Here is a 22,271-nt window from a genome sequence, read left to right as displayed (position 1 = left end):
CCTTTGAAGATCTAATTACAGAATCTCTCCGAAGACTCGGGCCGACCAGCCAATCTTCCTCCTGTTTGAACAGCTTGATGAACCAAGGGACTGATGGATATCAAGTCATTTTGTTTAATTTATAAATGGATTTCCCCCTAATACTTAAATTATCATCTGTACAACACAAGGCAAAGTCTATAACAGGCCTGAAAAGAATTCCAATGAGGGATGTCGCCTCGTTTCATTCCTTCTGTAATGAAATTGAGGAAGGGAGGCAGAGTGAGGCTGGGTAAGCTGTGTTACAGTACGGCTGGGCTCCACTGTCCCTGTGAGGGAGGATCTGGGGCATGGCTAAAAACACTCATCACACACACACACACACACACACGCAAGTGCACACACACACATGTGCCGCACGTGAAGACACACACACACACACACACACACACACCCTTCTTAACAGAAAACCCTCACAGACTGGTTTGAGTGAGTGTAAGCCAACAGCTGTTGGTACTTGATATTAAAAGGATAAAATGCACCAACTCAGTACTAACACTTTACTGTAAAAACAACAACTACAAAATCAGGTATGCCAGCCAAACACCCAAACTGATAATAGCTTCAAATGACCAAAGTATAGCAATTACAAAACAACGTAAACATGCTAAAAGCTCTCAATATTCAACTGTGTTAAAGACAGCACATTTTACAGTATTTTCATGAAAGGCCACCCTGTCACCCCTCTCTCCTCATCACCCCACACCCCCTCCATATCTTCCCCATCCAAACTCTCCACCACCCATCATCTCTATCCTCTCCCCTCCCTCCCTCCCTCTCTGCCCACCTGGCTCGGGGGTCTCTGCGTGTGAGGAGGAGGAAGCAGAGCTGGCGCCGTCCTCGGTGGCGGTGCCCTGAGAAAGGAGGCCTCGCCCCGGGGGCAGCTTCATGCCCAGCTGCTCTGCCATCTCCACATGATCGCCAGGGTGGACATAGTCAAACACACTACTTCCTGTCAGCTCCACCTGCAGGGAGGGAGGGACACAGAGAGACAGGGAGGGTCATTATTACAGTAGCACCGTGTGTGTGTGTGTGTGTGTGTGTGTGTGTGTGTGTGTGTGTGTGTGTGTGTGTGTGTGTGTGTGCTACGTCTTTGCTAAACGTAGCAAAACAGGAAACGTCTTCTCACTGTCAACTGCGTTTATTTTCAGCAAACTTAACATGTGTAAATACTTGTATGAACATAACAAGATTCAACAACTGAGACATAAACTGAACAAGTTCCACAGACATGTGACTAACATAAATTAAATAATGTGTCCCTGAACAAAGTGGGGGTCAAAATCAAAAGTAACAGTCAGTATCTGGTGTGGCCACCAGCTGCATTAAGTACTGCAGTGCATCTCCTCCTCATGGACTGCACCAGATTTGCCAGTTCTTGCTGTGAGATGTTACCCCACTCTGCCATCAAGGCACCTGTAAGTTCCCGGACATTTCTGGGGGGAATGGCCCTAACCCTCACCCTCCGATCCAACAGGTCCCAGATGTGCTCAATGGGATTGAGATCCGGGCTCATCGCTGGCCATGGCAGAACACTGGCATTTCTGTCTTGCAGGAAATAACGCACAGAACTAGCAGTATGGCTGGTGGCATTGTCATGCTGGAGGGTCTTGTCAGGATGAGCCTGCAGGAAGGGTACCACATGAGGGAGGAGGATGTCTTCCCTGTAACGCACAGCGTTGAGATTGCCTCCAATGACAACAAGCTCAGTCCGATGATGCTGTGACATACCGCCCCAGACCTTCATGGACCCTCCACCCCCAAATCGATCCCGCTCCAGAGTACAGGCCTCGGTGTAACGTTCATTCCTTCAGGGATAAACACGAATCCGACCATCACCCTTGGTGAGACAAAACCGCGACTCGTCAGTGAAGAGCACTTTTTGCCAGTCCTGTCTGGTCTGCGACGGTGGGTTTGTGACAGAGGACGGTGACGGTGTCCGCAGGGAGCTAGCTTGTCGGGACGCCACCCTCTCCCTCGACGAGCTCGTAGACATGTCGATATGACTAGACAACCTGCTAGCTGCCCGGGGGTGCGTCCAGAACGGGTCCTGTTAGTTCCACCTCCCGGCCCTCCCGCTCCAATACCTATGGAGTTAGGGGGGTCGCATCGAGGGGAACCGGAGGAGGAGGCTCCTCCTGCACCAGAGCTCCCTGTTGGACATGTTTTTACTAATCTCTTTCCCTGAGTTTTCTCCCTCTCTCCAGCATAAGTCGCTAGTCGATTCAGGCGCAGTTGGGAACTTTATGGATCGCAGACTCGCTCTTAAATGGTGCCGATAGATCAACCCTTCCCCGTGCACTCCCTAGATAGCCGACCGTTAGGGCCAGGACTGGTCATGGAGGCCACGGTTCCACTGGACATGGTAACGCAGGGGGATCATGGGGAGCGGATTAGTCTGTTCCTTATTGATTCACCTGCATTTCCAGTGGTGCTGGTGATTCCCTGGCTGGCAAGTCACAATCCTAGGATTTCGTAGAAACAGGGGGCTCTCAGGGGTGGTCAGAGGAGTGTTCAGGGAGGTGTAGAGGAGTTTCCATCGGTGCCATGACGGTGGAGAGTCCAGACCAGGTTTCCACTGTGCGCATTCCCTCTGAATATGCTGATTTGGCTATCGCCTTCTGTAAGAAGAGGGCGACCCAATTACCACCTCATCGACGAGGGGATTGCGCGATAAACCTCCAGGTAAACGCAGCACTTCCCGTTGTCACAGGAGGAGACAGTGGCTATGGAGACATATGTCACTGAATCTCTGGGACAGGGGTACATTCGTCCCTCCACGTCACCCATCTCCTCGAGTTTATTTTTTGTGAAAAAGAAGGAGGGAGGTCTGCGTCCGTGCATTGATTACAGAGGTCTAAATTCCATCACAGTGGGCTTTAGTTACCCGCTACCTCTCGTCACTACGGCGGTAGAATAATTTCACGGAGCTTTTTCACAAAACTGGACCACAGGAGCACGTATAATTTGGTGCGTATCCGGGAGGGAGATGAGTGGAAGACTGCGTTTAGTACCACATCTGGACATTATGAGTACCTCGTATGGGTTAAAGAATGCTCCAGCCGTCTTTCAATCGTTTGTAGATGAGATTCTCAGGGACCTGGGCAGGGTGTGGTGGTGTCTATCGATGATATCCTGATCTATTCCGCCACACGCACCGCGCATGTGTCTCTGGTGCCAAGGTACTTGGGCAGCTGCTGGAGCATGACCTATACGTCAAGGCTGAGAAATGTGTGTTCTCCAAACAAGCAGTTTCCTTCCTGGGTTATCGCATTTCCACATCGGGTGTGGTGATGGAGTGTGACCGCATTACAGCCGTGCGTAATTGGCCGACTCGGACCACGGTAAAGGAGGTGCAGCGGTTTTTAGGGTTTGCCAATTACTACCGGAGGTTTATCTGGGGTTTTGGCCAGGTGGCGGCTCCCATTACCTCACTGCTGAAGGGGCGGCCGGCGCGTTTACGGTGGTCAGCCGAGGCGAACAGAGCTTTTTGTCGTCTGAAGGTGCTGTTTACCGACACCCCCGTGTTGGCTCATCCGGACTCCACTTTGGTGTTCATAGTGGAGGTGGATGCGTCCAAGGCTGGGGTCGGAGCAGTGCTATCACAGGGCACGGGCACGCCACCGAAACTATGATGTGGGGGACCGGGAGTTGTTAGCTGGTGGTATGGGAGGTGGACGCGGACATCGAGCGGGCGTTACGGTTGGAACCTGCGCCCCCACAGTGTCCAGCGGGTCTTCAAATACGTGCCGCTTGGTGTTCGTGACCAATTGATTCGGTGGGCCCATACGTTACTCTCTTCGGGTCATCCGGGTATTGAGAGGACAGTAGGGGGAAGTACTGGTGGCCCACTTTAGCTAAGGACGTGAGGTTTTATGTCTCCTCCTGTTCGGTGTGCGCTCAGAGTAAGGCTCCTAGACACCTGCCTAGAGGGAAGTTACAGCCCCTCCCCGTTCCACAACGGCCACGGTCTCATCTGTCGACCTTCCCTCGTCCCAGGGGATCACTACGATCCTGGTCATTGTGGATCGGTTTTCTAAGTCCTGCCGTCTCCTCCCGTTGCCCGGTCTCCCTATGGCCCTACAGAGGCCCTGTTTATCCACGTCTTCCGGCACTACGGGGTGCCTGAGGACATCGTTTCTGATCGGGGTCCCCAGTTCACGTCCCGAGTTTGGAAGGCGTTTATGGAGCGTCTGGGGATCTCGGTCAGCCTGCCCTTGGGTTTTCACCCCGAGAGTAATGGGCAGGTGGAGAGAGTGAACGAGGATGTGGGTAGGTTTCTGCAGTCGTATTGCCAGGACCGGCCAGGAGAATGGGCGAGGTAAGTCCCATGGGCGGAGGTGGCTCGGAACTCACTCAGCCACACCTCCAAGAACATGTCAATTTTCCAGTGCGTGTTGGGCTACCAGCCGGTCCTGGCACCGTGGCATCAGAGCCAGACCGAAGCTCCTGCCGTGGAGGAGTGGGTGCAGCGCTCAAGGGAGACCTGGAGAGCCGTCCAGGAATTCACTCAAACAAGCTGGTGGGCAGCAGAAGAGGAGCGCTGACCGCCACCGCAGTGAGGCCCCCGTGTTCGCACCGGGGGATCGACCCGAAACCTGCCCTTCCCCTGCAGGAAGGTGAGGGGCCTGAGGTCCCTCCGCCCCCTCTGGACATCGAGGGGTCCCCGGCGTACACAGTACGTTCCATTCTGGACTCTAGACGCCGGGTGAGGGGCCTACAGTACCTCGTGGACTGGGAGGGGTACGGTCCGGAGGAGATGTGCTGGGTACCGGTGGAGGACATCTTGGATCCATCACTGCTGAGGGATTTCCATCGCCTCCATCCGAATCGCCCTGTGCCTCGCCCTCCGGGTCGCCCTCGAGGCCGGTGTCGGCACGCTGCAGGAGCCGCGCGTCAGGGGGGGTACTGTCCCGACTTCCACCGAAGGTGGCTCCTCTTCCTGTTCGGGCGGCGCTCATTGGTCGTCGTCACCGGTCTACTAGCTGCCACCGATTCCTGTTTCCTTTTCTGTTGGTTATGTCTGTGTTGGTTTCACCTGTTTCTCATTTGGGGTTTGGTTCAGGGCTATTTAAGCCTTCTATTCCCGCCTGCTTTTGTGCGGGCTTGTTCTCTGTCTGTTTGGTTATTTTTTGGACTGTTTGGTGTCCTGTTTTGGGTCGGTCATTATTTTCGCCTGTTGTTGTTGGCGTGACCTTACCTTACCGGAATAAATACGGTTTTCCTTAAACCTCTGCTCTCTGCGGCTGACTCTGCACCCACCAGTCCTAGCTACGTGACATATTTAAAATGAATTAAACATATTCAAAACATAAATATAGAAGGCTGATTAAAAGTGGTTGCAACCAATAGCCTATGTACCTCATAGTTTCATTAAATGTCAAATGGCAGGATGAACAATAGATTTAGAATGAGTAAAATGGATATAGAACCTCTAACCATGGGCATTCTAATTCTACTCATTCTTATTTTATGGGATAACCTCCCTCTGTTGACTGCACAGCTTTTACATCAAGCATGAGGCATAAGGAAGTTTTGCAAATGCATGAAGGTAGATAACAAAAACAAAGATAAACAAAGCCATTACCCAACAATGTTATCTTTACTGTCTTTATTTTAGTGATGTCCTTGTCCAAAGGGACAAACTGAACGAATAATAAAAACTCTTCAATAACGGAAACCAACCAAATAAGGTCTCTGTTGTCAAACTTGATGGTGTCCCGTCTTTAAAATGGAAAATAATAATTTGAATCATTTCAAAAAGGTCAATTGGACAGAACGGCAGAAAAACCCTGCCCATGCACACTTTTTTCATCACATCCTTGTATTTTTTATAACAAAGGTAAGACCACCATACAATCATGTTGTTTAAAGGGATAGTCATGATATATCTAACAGAACTATGTCTGTTGTCTGTGTATTGGTTCCTGATCTGTGTAGTATCTTAGTGCTTAGATACTCTTTTTGACATACACATCTTGGAGAGACTGAAGAGTAAATGGATAGTTCACACAAATTACAAAACAACACACTGTTCTCTTTACCCTGTAAGCAAAGTATGGCAGAAATCCACGCTTTGATTAGGACTAATGTGTAATTTTGCAATTTGTGTGAACGATCCCTCTAACTTTCAGTCTCTCCAAGATGTGTATGTCAAAAATAGTATCTAACAACTACGTAAGATACTACTTAGATCAGGAACCAATACACAGCAAACATACATGGTTCTGTTAGATAGATCATGACACAATCATGAAAACATTAGATAAGGAAGCAACAGAGAGATGAAGACACATTGCAAAGAAGTCTTTCAGAGTCTCCGTTAGAAGGCTGACACTGTCTGCGTCCCAAACTTTTGACCATGGTCCACAGGGCTCTGGTCAAAAGTAGTGCACTGTATAGGGAATAGTGTGCAATTTGGCAGCCTCTTCTATCTACTGGGCTAAAGGGAATGAGATTCTCTCAGGGGGCTGGAGAAGTGGAGGCTGAGGTGGCTGGGGATAGAGATGGGGGGGGGGGGGGGGGGGGGGGATAGGCAGCTGGGGAGGTGGAGGGGGCCAGGCCTGGTGGCTGGGGATAGATGGAGGGGGCTGGGGCGGTGGAGGGGGCCAGGCCTGGTGGCTTGGGATAGATGAAGGGGGCTGGAGAGGTGGAGGGGCCAGGCCTGGTGGCTGGGGATAGATGGAGGGGGCTGGGGAAGGTAGAGGGGCCAGGCCTGGTGGCTGGTGATAGATGGAGGGGCTGGGGAGGTGGAGGGGGCCAGGCGTGGTGGCTTGGGATAGATGGAAGGGGCTGGGGGGTTGGAGGGGGCCAGGCCTTGTGGCTGGGGATAGATGGAGGGGGCTGGGGGGTTGGAGGGGGCCAGGCCTTGTGGCTGGGGATAGATGGAGGATGTTAGGGGGCAGGGGAGGTGGAGGCGACCAGGCCTTGTGGCTGGGCTGGGGTTAGGAACTCCTACAGATTACAAATGGCTGAATCTCCCCTTAGACAGAGGAGTGACATAATCACATCCCCCTTAGAAAATAGAGACCATTGTACATCAGTCTTTAACCTAAAGAGCAAAACACTACCATGGACTACCGAACTAGGGATGAGAGATGGCGATTCCCATTTATAACTGGATTAAGCTACAATAATAAATTAGATGACTGCAGCCCATGCGGTCAGTGTGAATGTGCCAGTCCAGCGCTGACTGCTTGCTGAATACATTTCAGAATGGAAATGAAACAAGCCAAAAGCTTTATATCTCTCTTTCACAGGCTTGGTGGCAGACAAACCTTTTGTGGCCCATTATGATTCATGAACACGACCAATGACTATTTTAACTGTATTAGAATGAGCCTTGGCTCAACAATGCAGTCATCTGCTTTAATCTCTTCTGATGACTAGATGAGAACAATGCGCAGCTGGGGGAGAAATAATACAGGCTCAAATATTCATTGTGTTGCGTCGTGGGCAGTAAAGTGGCCGGTGTTGTCTATTACAAGAGAGGCAGCAGATTATACTCTGTGATGGCAGAAAGGACACTTGGATTACAGTGGCTGCGTTTGCATTGTAATTTAGGCTGGTGTGTGTGTGGTGTCATCAGGGTTGGAGCACAGCTGGGCCAGGCATCATTAGAAACATGCTTATTCCGTAGAAAATCACTTATTAATATCTACGCCTCTGACACCTGTCTGGCTGGCTGGCTGGAAGGAAGGAAGGAACATAGTCATATAAAACACCTGATTCAACCACCACCAAACATAAAAAGGCAGTAATTAATGCTTCTTCGTTTAAAAAGAAGGAAACCTCTTAATTACATAGGGCTTCAGAAATGTCATCTTCCTCTATTAAATGTTCTGCTCTATTAGAATCCCCACTGTCAAATATCATCACCTGTTAGACAGCCTGCCTCCTGTCTGTCTCTCTCTGTCTATCTGTCTCTCCCTCTGTCTGTCTATCTGTCTTTCTTTCTCTCTGTCTCTCTCTCTCTTTCTCTCTTGTCTTCTTCTTTCTCTTTCACTCTGTCTGTCTGTCTGTCTGTCTGTCTGTCTGTCTGTCTGTAAACACTACATGACCAAAAGTATGTGGACACCTGCTCGTCGAACATGGCTGTGGGACTTGCTTCCATTCAGCAACAAGAGCATTAGTGAGGTAGGGCACTGATGTCGGGCGACTAGGCCTCGCACGCTCGCAGTCTGCGCTCCAATTCATCCTAAAGGTGTTCTATGGGATGGAGGTCAGTGCTCTGTGCAGGCTAGTCAAGTTCTTCCACACTGATCTCGACAAACCATTTCTGTATGGACCTCTCTTTGTGCACGGGGGCATTGTCATGCTGAAACAGGAAAGGGCCTTCCCTAAACCATTGCCACAAAGTTGGAAGCAAAGAATCGTCTAGAATGTGATTGTATGCTGTAGCGTTAAGATTTCCCTTCACTGGAACTAAGGGGCCTAGCCCGAACCATGAAAAACAGCCCCATACATTATTCCTCCTCCACCAAACTTTACAGTTGGCATTATGCATTGGGGCAGGTAGCGTTCTCCTGGCATCTGCCAAACCCAGATTTGTCTGTCAGCCTGCCAGATGGTGAAGCGTGATTCATCACTCCAGAGATCATGTTTCCACTGCTCCAGAGTCCAATGGCAAAGAGCTTTACACCACTCCAACTGACGCTTGGCATTGCACATGGTGATCTTAGGCTTGTGTGCGGCTGCTCGGCCATGGAAACCCATTTCATGAAGCTCAGATGAACAGTTATTGTGCTGACGTTGCTTCCAGAGGCAGTTTGGAACTCTGCAGTGATTTTGACAAACGAGGACAGAAGTTTTTTACACGCTACGCACTTCAGCACTCAGCAGTCCCATTCTATGAGCTTCTGTGACCACTTCGCGACTGAGCTGTTGTTGCTCCTAGACGATTCCACTTCACAATAACAACACTTACAGTTAATCAGGGCAGCTCTAGCATGGCAGAAATTTTATGAACTGACTTGTTGGAAAGGTAGCATCCTATGACGGTGCCATGTTGAAAGTTACTGAGCTGCTCAGTAAGGCCATTCTACTGCCAATGTTTGTCTATGGAAATTGCATGGCTGTGTGCTAGATTTTATACACATGTCAGCAATAGGTGTGGCTGAAATAGCCGCATCCACTAATTTACAGTTTTTCTCAGTCGCTTTGGTGCATTTCTTAGATCAAAAGTGCAATTCTTGATACTACTTGTACAAATTACAAATCATCTAGTCACTGTTTAAAGTGCACATCATCTAGTGCACATCATTAAAGAAATATCTTATTCCTTTGAACAAATTGCAATTGATAATGTACAAGTGTCAGCTTTTTTCCACATGATCAATTGCTCATGTCATGTTGATCAAAATATAGTAGATGGTTCTCTGTTGAATAGTCTTACCCCTCAAAACATCTAGGCATTAGTTCCTTGCATAAGCCATTACATGCAAAATTGTTGAACTATTTGTCATAAACTGTCAAGCATAGTTTTACACATTTCTATTAGACCTTTTGTACAAAAATGTGAATTGGTGAATCGTGCAGGTGAAATTGACCCTCACTCATGAAGGAATGTAAAGTGTTAGTTCAACCAACAATCAACCAGTTGTCTAAATTGCTCAAAGGTGCATCTCATGAAGAATCAATTGGCAAGCATATATAGACAGACCACAACACAGAGTTGCAATTTTCCAATAATGGATGGACCAGGAAACGAACAGGGTCAACAGCCAAGAGGAGGAAGAAGAGGAGCAAGGATGCGTGGTGGAAGGCAAAACAGAGGAAGAGGCAGAAGAGGACATAGGCGCATATCTGGTGACATAAGGGCCACTATTGTAGACCATGTTGTCAATCATGGCCTTACAATGGCTGAGGCGGGTCGAAGGGTGCAGCCGATAATATTGGGAGATCAACCGTGTCCTCAATAGTTCAAACATTTCGAAGAGAGAACAGGTATGTCCACCAATATTCAGTGCACTGTTTCTGTATATAAGCAGTATACTGTATACTTCCTTCAATGCTTCATATTACAGTAGTCCACTTGTATTTCACAGCATACAGAAATATACTCTATACAGATACATACTGCACCTTACATGCACCCACCTGTATGTTTTACAGTAAAATGTGTGTTCGCATAGTTTTTGTCTATGTGAAAGTGTGCGATGTATCACTGTATTTTTCCCCACATAGGACTGCAAGATTACCTCAAACCGGTGGCAGAGGACGCCTTTTCACACCTCAACAGGAGGAGGCTATTTGCACCATGGTCCGAGCAAACAATGCCATGAGACTCAGGGAAATACAAAGGACCATTATAGAAGACAACGATGTCTTTGAAAACATCCAAATGGTTAGCATCTCAACCATCGACAGGGTGCTACATAGAAACCAGATGAGTATGAAACAGCTGTACCGTGTACCATTCCAAAGGAATGAGGACAGAGTTAAGGAGCTACGGTACCAGTATGTACAGGTAAAACATATATCTATGTAACTACTTTACAGCAACATTTTATAGTGATACATAGTACAGTAAGCATAAACTGCACACATTTCCATTGCTGTGGAAGGAACATACAATATATGTACATTTTATGTCACTCTTCCTTACCAAAACAAATTCAACTGTGTGTTCTGGGATATAGCGTATAATGGAGTTGGAATCAAGTGAACCCTCTCACAACTTTGTATACGTGGATGAGGCTAGCTTCAACCTGGCCAAATGCAGAAGGCGGGGTCGGAATATCATCGGTCACAGAGCTACTGTGGATTTGCCAGGCCAATGGGGGGGAAATCTCACCATGTGTGCTGCTATTTCGGAGCATGGTGTCCTAACCCATATCCCCCTTATAGGGCCATACAACACCCATTATCTACTCAACTTTTTAGAGACTCTCTACAGGGCGCTCATCCCTGATGATGAGAGGGGTCTGTTTAGAGAGGATTTGCCAAAGTATGTGGTCATTTGTGATAATGTGAGTTTCCATCGATCAAACATCATAAGGCAATGGTTTGTGACCCACCCGAGGATGCTCATATAATTCCTCCCACCTTATTCACCATTCCTTAACCCAATTTAGGAGTTATTTTCAGCATGGAGGTGGAAGGTGTACGATCGTCAGCCACACACACAGATGACCCTGCTGGCTGCAATGGATGCAGCATGTGAGGACATCACAGTAGACGGCTGCAGAGGATGGATAAGGCATTCCAAAAGATTCTTTCCACGTTGCATTGGAAGAGAAAATATCCGGTGTGATGTGGATGAGAATATGTGGGCCGACAGACAGGAAAGTCTGGATGCGTAGAGACAGCACAACAGTGCTGCGGGCAAAGTTGTGCCTTAGGGGTGGTTTCCTGTGTTTCTTTCTAATTTAGTTTTTTTCCCTTTGTGCCCCTTGGGTTGTCCAGTCTCTTTCAATCAATAACCCACATACAGTAATATGTAAATAGTACTGTTGAAATTGATATATGCCATAAAGTGCAGCCTTGTGCATTTTCAATACAGTAACTGTCAACCAAACTGTAGCCTAAGCTTACATCAGGTAATACTGTCAAATTACACAGTTACATTGACATGCCTAAACATTTTGACGACCTTGTTTGTGAACAATGACTCAATGACTCATCATTCTGATGACACTGACATGATCATTGGCATGAATATTTACTTTTGAGAGATGTACTAAGGATTTTTAGTGACTGACTAGCTTTAGAAACATATCTATTGTATATTGCAGTTTGTACAAATTGTTCTGAGAAATGCACTTATTATTTTACACATGTTAGGGATTATGTGAAAATGCACCAAAGCGACTGAGAAACTGTAAAAGAGGGTCCACATACTTTTGTGTATATATAGTGTAAAAATAAAGAAAAACCCTTGAATGAGTAGGTGTCCAAACTTTTGACTGGCAATGTACTTTTGTATACAGTGCCTTGCGAAAGTATTCGGCCCCCTTGAACTTTGCGACCTTTTGCCACATTTCAGGCTTCAAACATAAAGATATAAAACTGTATTTTTTTGTGAAGAATCAACAAGTGGGACACAATCATGAAGTGGAACGACATTTATTGGATATTTCAAACTTTTTTAACAAATCAAAAACTGAAAAATTGGGTGTGCAAAATTATTCAGCCCCTTTACTTTCAGTGCAGCAAACTCTCTCCAGAAGTTCAGTGAGGATCTCTGAATAATCCAATGTTGACCTAAATGACTAATGATGATAAATACAATCCACCTGTGTGTAATCAAGTCTCCGTATAAATGCACCTGCACTGTGATAGTCTCAGAGGTCCGTTAAAAGCGCAGAGAGCATCATGAAGAACAAGGAACACACCAGGCAGGTCCGAGATACTGTTGTGAAGAAGTTTAAAGCCGGATTTGGATACAAAAATATTTCCCAAGCTTTAAACATCCCAAGGAGCACTGTGCAAGCGATAATATTGACATGGAAGGAGTATCAGACCACTGCAAATCTACCAAGACCTGGCCGTCCCTCTAAACTTTCAGCTCATACAAGGAGAAGACTGATCAGAGATGCAGCCAAGAGGCCCATGATCACTCTGGATGAACTACAGAGATCTACAGCTGAGGTGGGAGACTCTGTCCATAGGACTACAATCAGTCGTATATTGCACAAATCTGGCCTTTATGGAAGAGTGGCAAGAAGAAAGCCATTTCTTAAAGATATCCATAAAAATTGTTGTTTAAAGTTTGCCACAAGCCACCTGGGAGACACACCAAACATGTGGAAGAAGGTGCTCTGGTCAGATGAAACCAAAATTGAACTTTTTGGCAACATTGCAAAACGTTATGTTTGGCGTAAAAGCAACACAGCTGAACACACCATCCCCACTGTCAAACATGGTGGTGGCAGCATCATGGTTTGGGCCTGCTTTTCTTCAGCAGGGACAGGGAAGATGGTTAAAATTGATGGGAAGATGGATGGAGCCAAATACAGGACCATTCTGGAAGAAAACCTGATGGAGTCTGCAAAAGACCTGAGACTGGGAAGGAGATTTGTCTTCCAACAAGACAATGATCCAAAACATAAAGCAAAATCTACAATGGAATGGTTCAAAAATAAACATATCCAGGTGTTAGAATGGCCAAGTCAAAGTCCAGACCTGAATCCAATCGAGAATCTGTGGAAAGAACTGAAAACTGCTGTTCACAAATGCTCTCCATCCAACCTCACTGAGCTCGAGCTGTTTTGCAAGGAGGAATGGGAAAAAAATTCAGTCTCTCGATGTGCAAAACTGATAGAGACATACCCCAAGCGACTTACAGCTGTAATCGCAGCAAAAGGTGGCGCTACAAAGTATTAACTTAAGGGGGCTGAAAAATTTTGCACGTCCAATTTTTCAGTTTTTGATTTGTTAAAAAAGTTTGAAATATCCAATAAATGTCGTTCCACTTCATGATTGTGTCCCACTTGTTGTTGATTCTTCACAAAAAAATCCAGTTTTATATCTTTATGTTTGAAGCCTGAAATGTGGCAAAAGGTCGCAAAGTTCAAGGGGGCCGAATACTTTCGCAAGGCACTGTATGTAGTGTATCTCTCTCGCACTCTGTTGCCCGCCCTCCCACACAAACACACCCCTCCCCCTATCCCCCCTCCCCAACCACCCCTATCTCCCCCTCCCCCCAATTGAGACATGGATTGTGTATGTGCCATTCAGAGGGTGACTGGGCAAGACAAAAGATTTAAGTGCCTTTGAACGTGTTATGGTAGTAGGTGCCAGGCGCACCAGTTTGTGTGTGTCAATAACTGCAATGCTGTTGCAGTTCTTGACAGTTTCCCATGTGTATCAAACAGTTTCCTGTGTGTATCAAACAGTTTCCTGTGTGTATCAAGAATGGTCCACCACCCAAAGGACACCCAGCCAACTTGACACAACTGTGGGAACCATTAGATTCAACATGGGCCAGCATCCCTGTGGAACACTTTCGACACCTTGTGGAGTCCATGCCCCAACAAATTGAGACTGTTCTGAAGGCAAAAGGGGGTGCAAATCAATATTAGAAAGAAGTTCCTAATGTTTTGTACACTCAGTAAATATTTTACTTATAAGAGCTCTTAAATGTTAATCAAAGCCTTCAAATGTGCATATTTAATGATGAAATATTATCATGCTATAGAGCACCATCCCATGAGGAAAGTAACATTTCAGATGACTGTTGGGAGGGAGAAAAATATAAAATCCCTCCCACACTTCTAAAATATCAGTGTGACTTTGTAAAGTACTAATCAAATAAATTGATGTTGGCTCTAGGGTTCAGAATTAATTACTGCATTTAACATTAGATAAATGGAAAATTATAAGGTTGATAGAGTATAATTACTCTTGTATTAATGATTCATATTACATTGCCCTCAATTGATAACACTTGGCATAAAGCTATGGAAGTTTAATAAAAAAAAATATTTTTTTCTTAACATGGCAAACTGCTGTTCTTGTAGGGTTTGAATAACTAATTCCAGACCTATGTTATTATGGATTTATTCAACTAAAGAGGGAGGGAGGGTCCACCAGCTTTGATAATACTGCAAATCTTCAATACTGTCTAAATGACAGACGAGTAAGAAACCTGTGGTCTCAAGTGTCACAACCCAGCATCACTTGGATAGAGGGTCAAAGCAGCAGCGTCCTCCCACCCATCTCTTGTGTGTGTGTGGGTGTTTTCTATGCCAGAGTGGTATCACACCACCTCTTCATGCAGAATATCTAATAACCAGGGCTCTAGTGAATATCTCTAGTTATCTCCTGGTTCCAAAACAAATGGAAAGGCTACACAGATATGGCTGTAGCATCGTGGGCATCAGAAGCTGAGAGAATTTAAAAATAAAAACAGACCATCAATGGCATAAAGGAAGCTAGTAATTAAGGGCAATTGGAACTGTCTTCCCTGTGTGCTGGACGGGACCCAGGGGAAGCACCCAGCTACCTGTCTGACCTTGGCAAATGGTGGTCCTTGGCTGAGACTGTGACCCGCTGAACCCCCTCTTACACCCAATCTCCCTCACACAGTACATAAGGCGACCTGCCTCATGCAAATCACCACTCTCCCATGAGACCTGTATAAACTAGAGCCTAATTAAATCTTTTTTAACGATGTGAGTCATTTTTTGCCAAGGGGTGGATTCAGGGGAAATTTAATATGAGATCACAAAAGATGTTCTCGGCGTTGATTCTGTAAATGATTGACGATCGAGTGTTTATGATAAAAGCACCAGCGCCAGGAATGAGAATGAAGTCAGCCTTATACTTAATTTCTCTAATAACCCAAATGCTTTCAAGAACCAAAAAAAAAAAGATGCCAACATAGTCCATCGTATGAAAATGATGGATAACGCGGACATTGTCAAGCTCAAAGCAGCAAAGTAATATTTGTCAGCCAAATGACAAGGTTTTCTAATTTCACAAACCAAACCGACATACAGATTAGAACTGTATATGATCTGATGATGCTCCCTCTTTCTCTCTCCCTCTCTCTCTGCCTTTCTCTCTCTCTCTCTCTCTCTCTCTCTCTCTCCCTCTCTCTCTCTCCCTTTCTCTCTCTCTCTCTCCATGTTACCTGCAGAGGGCTTTCTCCAGTCCACTCAAGTGTTACAGTGGTCACAGATTACAGTAACCTTTAACAGGCCTGTGATAGCCAAGATACAAATTTAGTGGAAAAGCAGTCAGTCTCTTTCTCTCTCTCTCTCTCTCTCTCTCTCTCTCTCTTTCTCTCCCCCTCTCTCTCCCGCTCTCTCTGTATGCCTGTCCCTCTCTCCACCCCCCCCTCTCTCTGTCTGTCTGTCCCTCTCTCTCTCTCTTCAGCCTATAATACCACATTGTGCCACTTCTCCAGCAGGCCTTAATCTCCCTCCAAACTAAAGCCTGTCACTTCAGGAGTGAGAAATGGAAGGCTTGGAGAGGAGAGGACTGGATACTATACTACTGGTATCAGACTTGATACAGTTGAAGTCAGAAGTTAACATACACTTAGGATGGAGTCATTAAAACTCATTTTCAGGGCCTCCCGGGTGGCGCAGTGGTTAAGGGTGCTGTACTGCAGCACCAGCTGTGCCACCAGAGACTCTGGGTTTGCGCCCAGGCTCTGTCGTAACCGGCCGCGACCGGGAGGTCTGTGGGGCGACGCACAATTGGCATAGCGTTGTCCGGGTTAGGGAGGGCTTGGCCGGTAGGGAAATCCTTGTCTAATTGCGAACCAGCAACTCCTGTGGCGGGCCGGGCGCAGTGCGTGCTAACCAAGGTTGCCAGGTGCACAGTGTTTCCTCTGACACATTGATGCGGCTGGCTTCGGGTTGGATAGCGCTGTGTTAAGAAGCAGTGCGGGTTGTGTATCGGAGGACGCATGACTTTCAACCTTCGTCTCTCCCGAGCCTGTACGGGAGTTGTAGTGATGAGACAAGATAGTAGCTACTAAACAATTGGATACCACAAAATTGGGGAGAAAAAGGGGTAAAAAAAAACCCAAAACTCATTTTTCAACCACTCCACACATTTCTTGTTAAGTTAACCTCTTTGGTCTAGAGGGCAGTATTCGGAAGTTTGGATGAATGAGGTGGCCGAAGAAAACTGCCTGTTACTCAGGCCCGGAATCTAGGATATGCATATAATTGGTAGTATTGGATAGAAAACACTCCAAGTTTTCCAAAACTGTTAAAATAATGTCTGTGAGTATAACTGATATAGCAGGCAAAAACCTGAGGATAATTTTTGGAAGTGACATCATTTAAATTGCCTGTTAATGGGGAAATCAATGGAATACCTCCCAGATTACAGTTCCTAGGGCTTCCAGTAGATGTCAACAGTCATTTGTCTGTTGATTCAGGCTTCTTTAAAAGAAAATGTTAGCTAGAATTTGTTTTTCTAAGTGGCTCCCATTTTGGCTGTATTGTTGTGGTGAACGACGGTGAGGGAGCGCACTTCGTTATTTATCTCCGGTAATGAACATATTATTCTCCGTCTTAAATTTCATAGTTTATTTACATATTAGAGTACCTGAGGATTGATTAGAAACGTTGTTTGACTTGTTTTGACAAAGTTTATTGGTAACTTTCGGGATTCATTTGTATGCATTTTGAACGAGGGAAACCAGTGGATTACTGAGTCAAGCACGCCAACTAAACTGACTTTTTTGGGATATAAAGAAGGACTTTATCATACGAAAGGACCATTTGTTATGTAGCTGGGACCCTTGTGATTGCAACCAGAGGAATATCTTCAAAGGTAAGTGATTTACTTTATCGCTATTTATGACTTTCGTGACGCCTCTGCTTGGTTGGAAAGCATGTAATGCATGTAATGCTTTTGTATGCGGGCCGCTGTCCTCAGATAATCACATGGTGTGCTTTTGCCGTAAAGCCTTTTTGAAATCTGACAAAGCGTCTGGATTAACAAGAAGTTAAGCTTTTAAATGATGCAAGAAACTTTTATTTTCATGAATGTTTAATATTATGAATTTTGCATTTTCAATTTGGTGCTCTGCAATTTCACCGGATGTTGGCCAGGTGGGACGCTACCGTCCCATCTAGCCCAAAGAGGTTTTAACAAACTATAGTTTTGGTAAGTCAGTTAGGACATCTACTTTGTGCATGACACAAGTCATTTTTCCAACAATTGTTTACAGACAGATCATTTCATTTATAATTCACTGTATCACAATAACAGTGGGTCAGACGTTTACACTAAGTTGACTGTGTCTTTAAACAGCTTGGAAAATTCCAGAAAATTATGTCATGGCTTTAGAAGCTTCTGATAGGCTAAATTACATAATTTGAGTCATTTGAAGGTGTATTTCATGGATGTATTTCAAGGCTACCTTCAAACTCAGTGCCTCTTTGCTTGACATCATGGGAAAATCAAAATAAATCAGCCAAGACCTCAGAAAAAAATTGTAGACCTCCACAAGTCTGGCTCATCCTTGGGAGCAATTTTCAAACTCCTGAAGGTACCACGTTCATCTGTACAAACAATAGTACGCAAGTATAAACACCATGGGCCTAGGCAGCCGTCATACCGCTCAGGAAGGAGACGCGTTCTGTTTACTAGAGTTGTACTTTGGTGCGAAAAGTGAAAATCAATCCCAGAACAACAGCATAGGATCTTGTGAAGATGCTGGAGGAAACAGGTACAAAAGTATCTATATCCATAGTAAAACAAGTCCTATATCGACATAACCTGAAAGGCCGCTCAGCAAGGAAGAAGCCACTGCTCCAAATGCGCCATAAAAAAGCCAGACTATGGTTTGCAACTGCACATGGGGAGAAATGTCCTCAAAGATCGTACTTTTTGGTCTGTCCTCTGGTCTGATGAAACAAAAATAGAACTGTTTGGCCATAATGGCCATCGTTATGTTTGGAGGAAAAATGGGGAGGCTTGCAAGCCAAAGAACACCATCCCAACCGTGAAGCACGGAGGTGGCAGCATCATGTTGTGGGGGTGCTTTGCTACAGGAGAGAAAAGCACACTTCACAAAATAGATGGCATCATGAGGTAGAAAAATTATGTGGATATATTGAAGCAACATCTCAAGACATCAGTCAGGAAGTTAAAGCTTGGTCGCAAATGGGTCTTCCAAATGGACAATGACCCCAAGCATACTTCCAAAGTTGTGGCAAAATGGCTTAATGACAACAAAGTCAAGGTATTGAAGTGTCCATCACAAAGCCCTGACCTCAATCCTATAGTAAATTTGTGGGCAGAACTGAAAAAGCATGTGCAAGCAAGGAGGCCTACAAACCTGACCCAGTTACACCAGCTCTGTCAGGAGGAATGGGACAAAATTCACCCAACTTATTGTGGGAAGCTTGTGGAAACTAAACGTTTGACCCAATTTAAAGGCAATGCTAACAAATACTAATTGAGTGTATGTAAACTTCTGACCCACTGGAAATGTGATGAAAGAAATAAAAGCTGAAATAAATAATTATCTCTACTATTATTCTGACATTTCACTTTCTTAAAATAAAGTGCTGATCCTAACTGACCTAAGACAGGACATTTTTACTAGGTTTAAATGTCAGGAATTGTGAAAAACTTAGTTTAAATGTATTTGTCTGAGGTGTATGTAAACTTCCGACTTCAACTGTATATGATAGATGTGCAGGTATGTGTGTGTGGGGGAGTGCACTTCAAATATGTGTGTGTGTGTGTGTGTGTGTGTGTGTGTGTGTGTGTGTGTGTGTGTGTGTGTGTGTGTGTGTGTGTGTGTGTGATGTACAAACATTGCTCATTGAGAAAAGAGGGTGAACTATCTTCTAAACAATTAAATGTTACTTGTTAAACAAAATGTATTTCTCTGAGCAATTGTATTTTCATATATTTAGCACATTATATAGCTCAGTATTTGAATTATTAATTTTTTACAGTCATTATTGCTCATCTTTTTTATTTAATTTTTTATTTATGTCACCTTTATTTTTAAACAGGTAGGCTAGTTGAGAACAAGTTCTCATTTACAACTGCGTACTGGCCAAGGTAAAGCAAAGCAGTTCGACACATACAACAACACAGAGTTACACATGGAATAAACAAACATAGAATCAATAATACAGTGGAAAAATTGATATACATCATGTGCAAATGAGGTAGGATAAGAGAGATAAGGCAATAAATAGGCCATGGTGGCGAAGTAATTACAATATAGCAATTAAACACTGCAATGGTAGATGTGCAGAATGGGGATGAGGTAGATTAGATTGGCTATTTACAGATGAGCTATGTACAGGTGAAGTGATCTGTGAGCTGCTCTGACAGCTGGTGCTTAAAGCTAGTGAGGGAGATATGAGTCTCCAGCTTCAGAGATTTTTGCAGTTCGTTCCAGTCATTGGCAGCAGAGAACTGGAAGGAGAGGCAGCCAAAGGAAGAATTGGCATTGGGGGTGACCAGTGAGATATACCTGCTGGAGTGCCTGCTATGGGTGGGTGCTGCTATGGTGACCAGTGAGCTGAGATAAGGAGGGACTTTACCTAGCAGAGACTTGTAGATGACCTGGGTTTGGCGACGAGTATGAAGCGAGGGCCAGCCAACAAGAGCATACAGGTCGAGTGGTGGGTAGTATATGGGGCTCTGGTGACAAAACGGATGGCACTGTGATAGATTGCATCCAATTTGTTGAGTAGAGTGTTGGAGGCTATTTTGTAAATGACATCGCCAAAGTCGAGGATCGGTAGGCTGGTCAGTTTTACGAGGGTATGTTTGGCAGCATGAGTGAAGGATGCTTTGTTGCAAAATAGGAAGCCAATTCTAGATTTAATTTTGGATTGGAGATGTTTAATGTGAGTCTGGAAGGAGAGTTTACAGTCTAACCAGACACCTAGGTATTTGTATTTGTCCACATATTCTAAGTCAGAACCGTCCAGAGTAGTGAAGCTGGACGGGCAGGCAGGTACGGGCAGTTAATGGTTGAAGAGCATGCATTTAGTTTTACTCTCATTTGAGAGCAGTTGGAGGCCACAGAAGGAGAGTTGTATGGCAATGAAGCTCATCTATCTGGAGGTTCGTTAACACAGTGTCCAAAAAAGGGCCAGAGGTATACAGAATGGTGTTGTATGCGTAGAGGTGGATCAGAGAATCACCAACAGTGAGAGCGACATCATTGATATATACTGAGAAGAGAGTCGGCCCGAGAATTTAACCCTGTGGCACCCCCATAGAGACTGCCAGAGGTCCGGCAACAGGCCCTCAGATTTGACATACTGAACTCTATCGGAGAAGTAGTTGGTGAACCAAGCGAGGCAATAATTTGAGAAACCAAGGCTGTTGAGTCTGCCAATAAGAATGTTGTGATTGACAGAGTCGAAAGCCTTTGTCAGGTCGATGAATACGGCTGCACAGTAATGTCTCTTATCGATGGCGGTTATGATATCAATTAGGACCTTGAGAGTGGCTGAGGTGGACCCATGACCAGCTCGGAAACCAGATTGCATAGCGGAGAAGGTACGGTGGGATTCGAAATGGTCGGTAATCTGTTTGTTAACTTGGCATTCAAAGACCTTAGAAAGGCAGGGTAGAATAGATATAGGTCTGTAGCAGTTCGGGTCTAGAGTGTCTCCCCCTTTGAAGAGGGGGATGACCATGGCAGCTTTCCAATCTATGGGAATCTCAGACGATACGAAAGAGAGGTTGAACAGGCTAGTGATAGGCGTTGCAACAATTTTGGCAGATCATTTTAGAAAGAGAGGGTCCAGATTGTCTAGCCCGGCTGATTTGTAGGGGTCCAGATTTTGCAGCTCTTTCAGAACATCAGCTATCTGGATTTGGGTGAAGGAGAAGTGGGGGAGGTTTTGTCGAGTTGCAGTGTGGAGCGCAGGGCTGTTGACCGGGGTAGGGGTAGCCAGGTGGAAAGCATGGTCAGACGTAGAAAAATGCTTATTGAAATTCTCAATTATTGTGGATTTATCGGTAGTGACAGTGTTTCCTAGCCTCAGAGCAGTGGGCAGCTGGGAGGAAGTGCTCTTATTCTCCATGGACTTTACAGTGTCCCAGAACTTTTTTTGAATTTGTACTACAGGATGCACATTTCCGTTTGAAAAAGCTAGCCTTAGCTTTCCTAACTGCCTGTCTATATTGGTTCCTAACTTCCCTGAAAAGTTGCATATCATGGGGGCTATTTGATGCTAATGCAGAACGTCACAGGAAGTTTTTGTGCTGGTGAAGGGCAGACAGATCTGGAGTGAACCAAGGGCTATATCTGTTTCTATTTTTTTTTAATGGAGCATGCTTATTTAAGATGGTGAGAAGGCACTTTTAAAGAATAACCAGGCATCCTCTACTGACGGGATGAGGTCAATGTAATTCCAGGATACCTGGGCCAGGTCGATTAGAAAGGCCTGTTCGCTGAAGTGTTTTTGGGAGCGTTTGACAGTGATGATGGGTGGTTGTTTGACCGCAGACCCATTACGGACACAGGCAATGAGGCAGTGATTGCTGAGATCTTGGTTGAAAACAGCAGAGGTGTATTTGGAGGGCAAGTTGGATAGGAGGATATCTATGAGGGTGCCCGTGTTTATGGATTTGGGGTTGTACCTGGTAGGTTCATTGATAATTTGTGTGAGATTGAGGGGATAAAGCTTAGATTGTAGGATGGCCGGGGCGTTGAGCATGTCCCAGTTTAGGTCACCTAGCAGCACGAGCTCAGAAGATAGATGGGGGGCAATCAATTCACATATGGTGTCCAGGGCACAGCTAGGGGCAGAGGGTGGTCTTTCGTAAGCGGCAAT

General features: G+C 45.5%; 1 protein-coding gene across 3 annotated transcripts in view; it reads right to left on the bottom strand.

Moving 5' to 3' along the window:
* The window catches only part of LOC110505776 (neuronal PAS domain-containing protein 3-like), a 510,145-nt gene that overhangs the window by 68,698 nt on the left and 419,176 nt on the right, over positions 1 to 22,271 (bottom strand). For all 3 annotated transcript variants that reach the window (XM_036963003.1, XM_036963005.1, XM_036963004.1), the window contains one exon: positions 827 to 1,004. In XM_036963003.1, coding sequence (XP_036818898.1) covers positions 827 to 1,004 — 178 coding nt within the window. The remainder of the gene's footprint in view (positions 1 to 826; positions 1,005 to 22,271) is intronic.

The sequence above is a fragment of the Oncorhynchus mykiss genome, chromosome 25, assembly GCF_013265735.2.
Source record: "Oncorhynchus mykiss isolate Arlee chromosome 25, USDA_OmykA_1.1, whole genome shotgun sequence".
Taxonomy (NCBI): Eukaryota; Metazoa; Chordata; class Actinopteri; order Salmoniformes; family Salmonidae; genus Oncorhynchus; species Oncorhynchus mykiss.
Note: the sequence above shows the minus strand (reverse complement) of the source record. Positions and strands in the feature narration are given on the sequence as shown.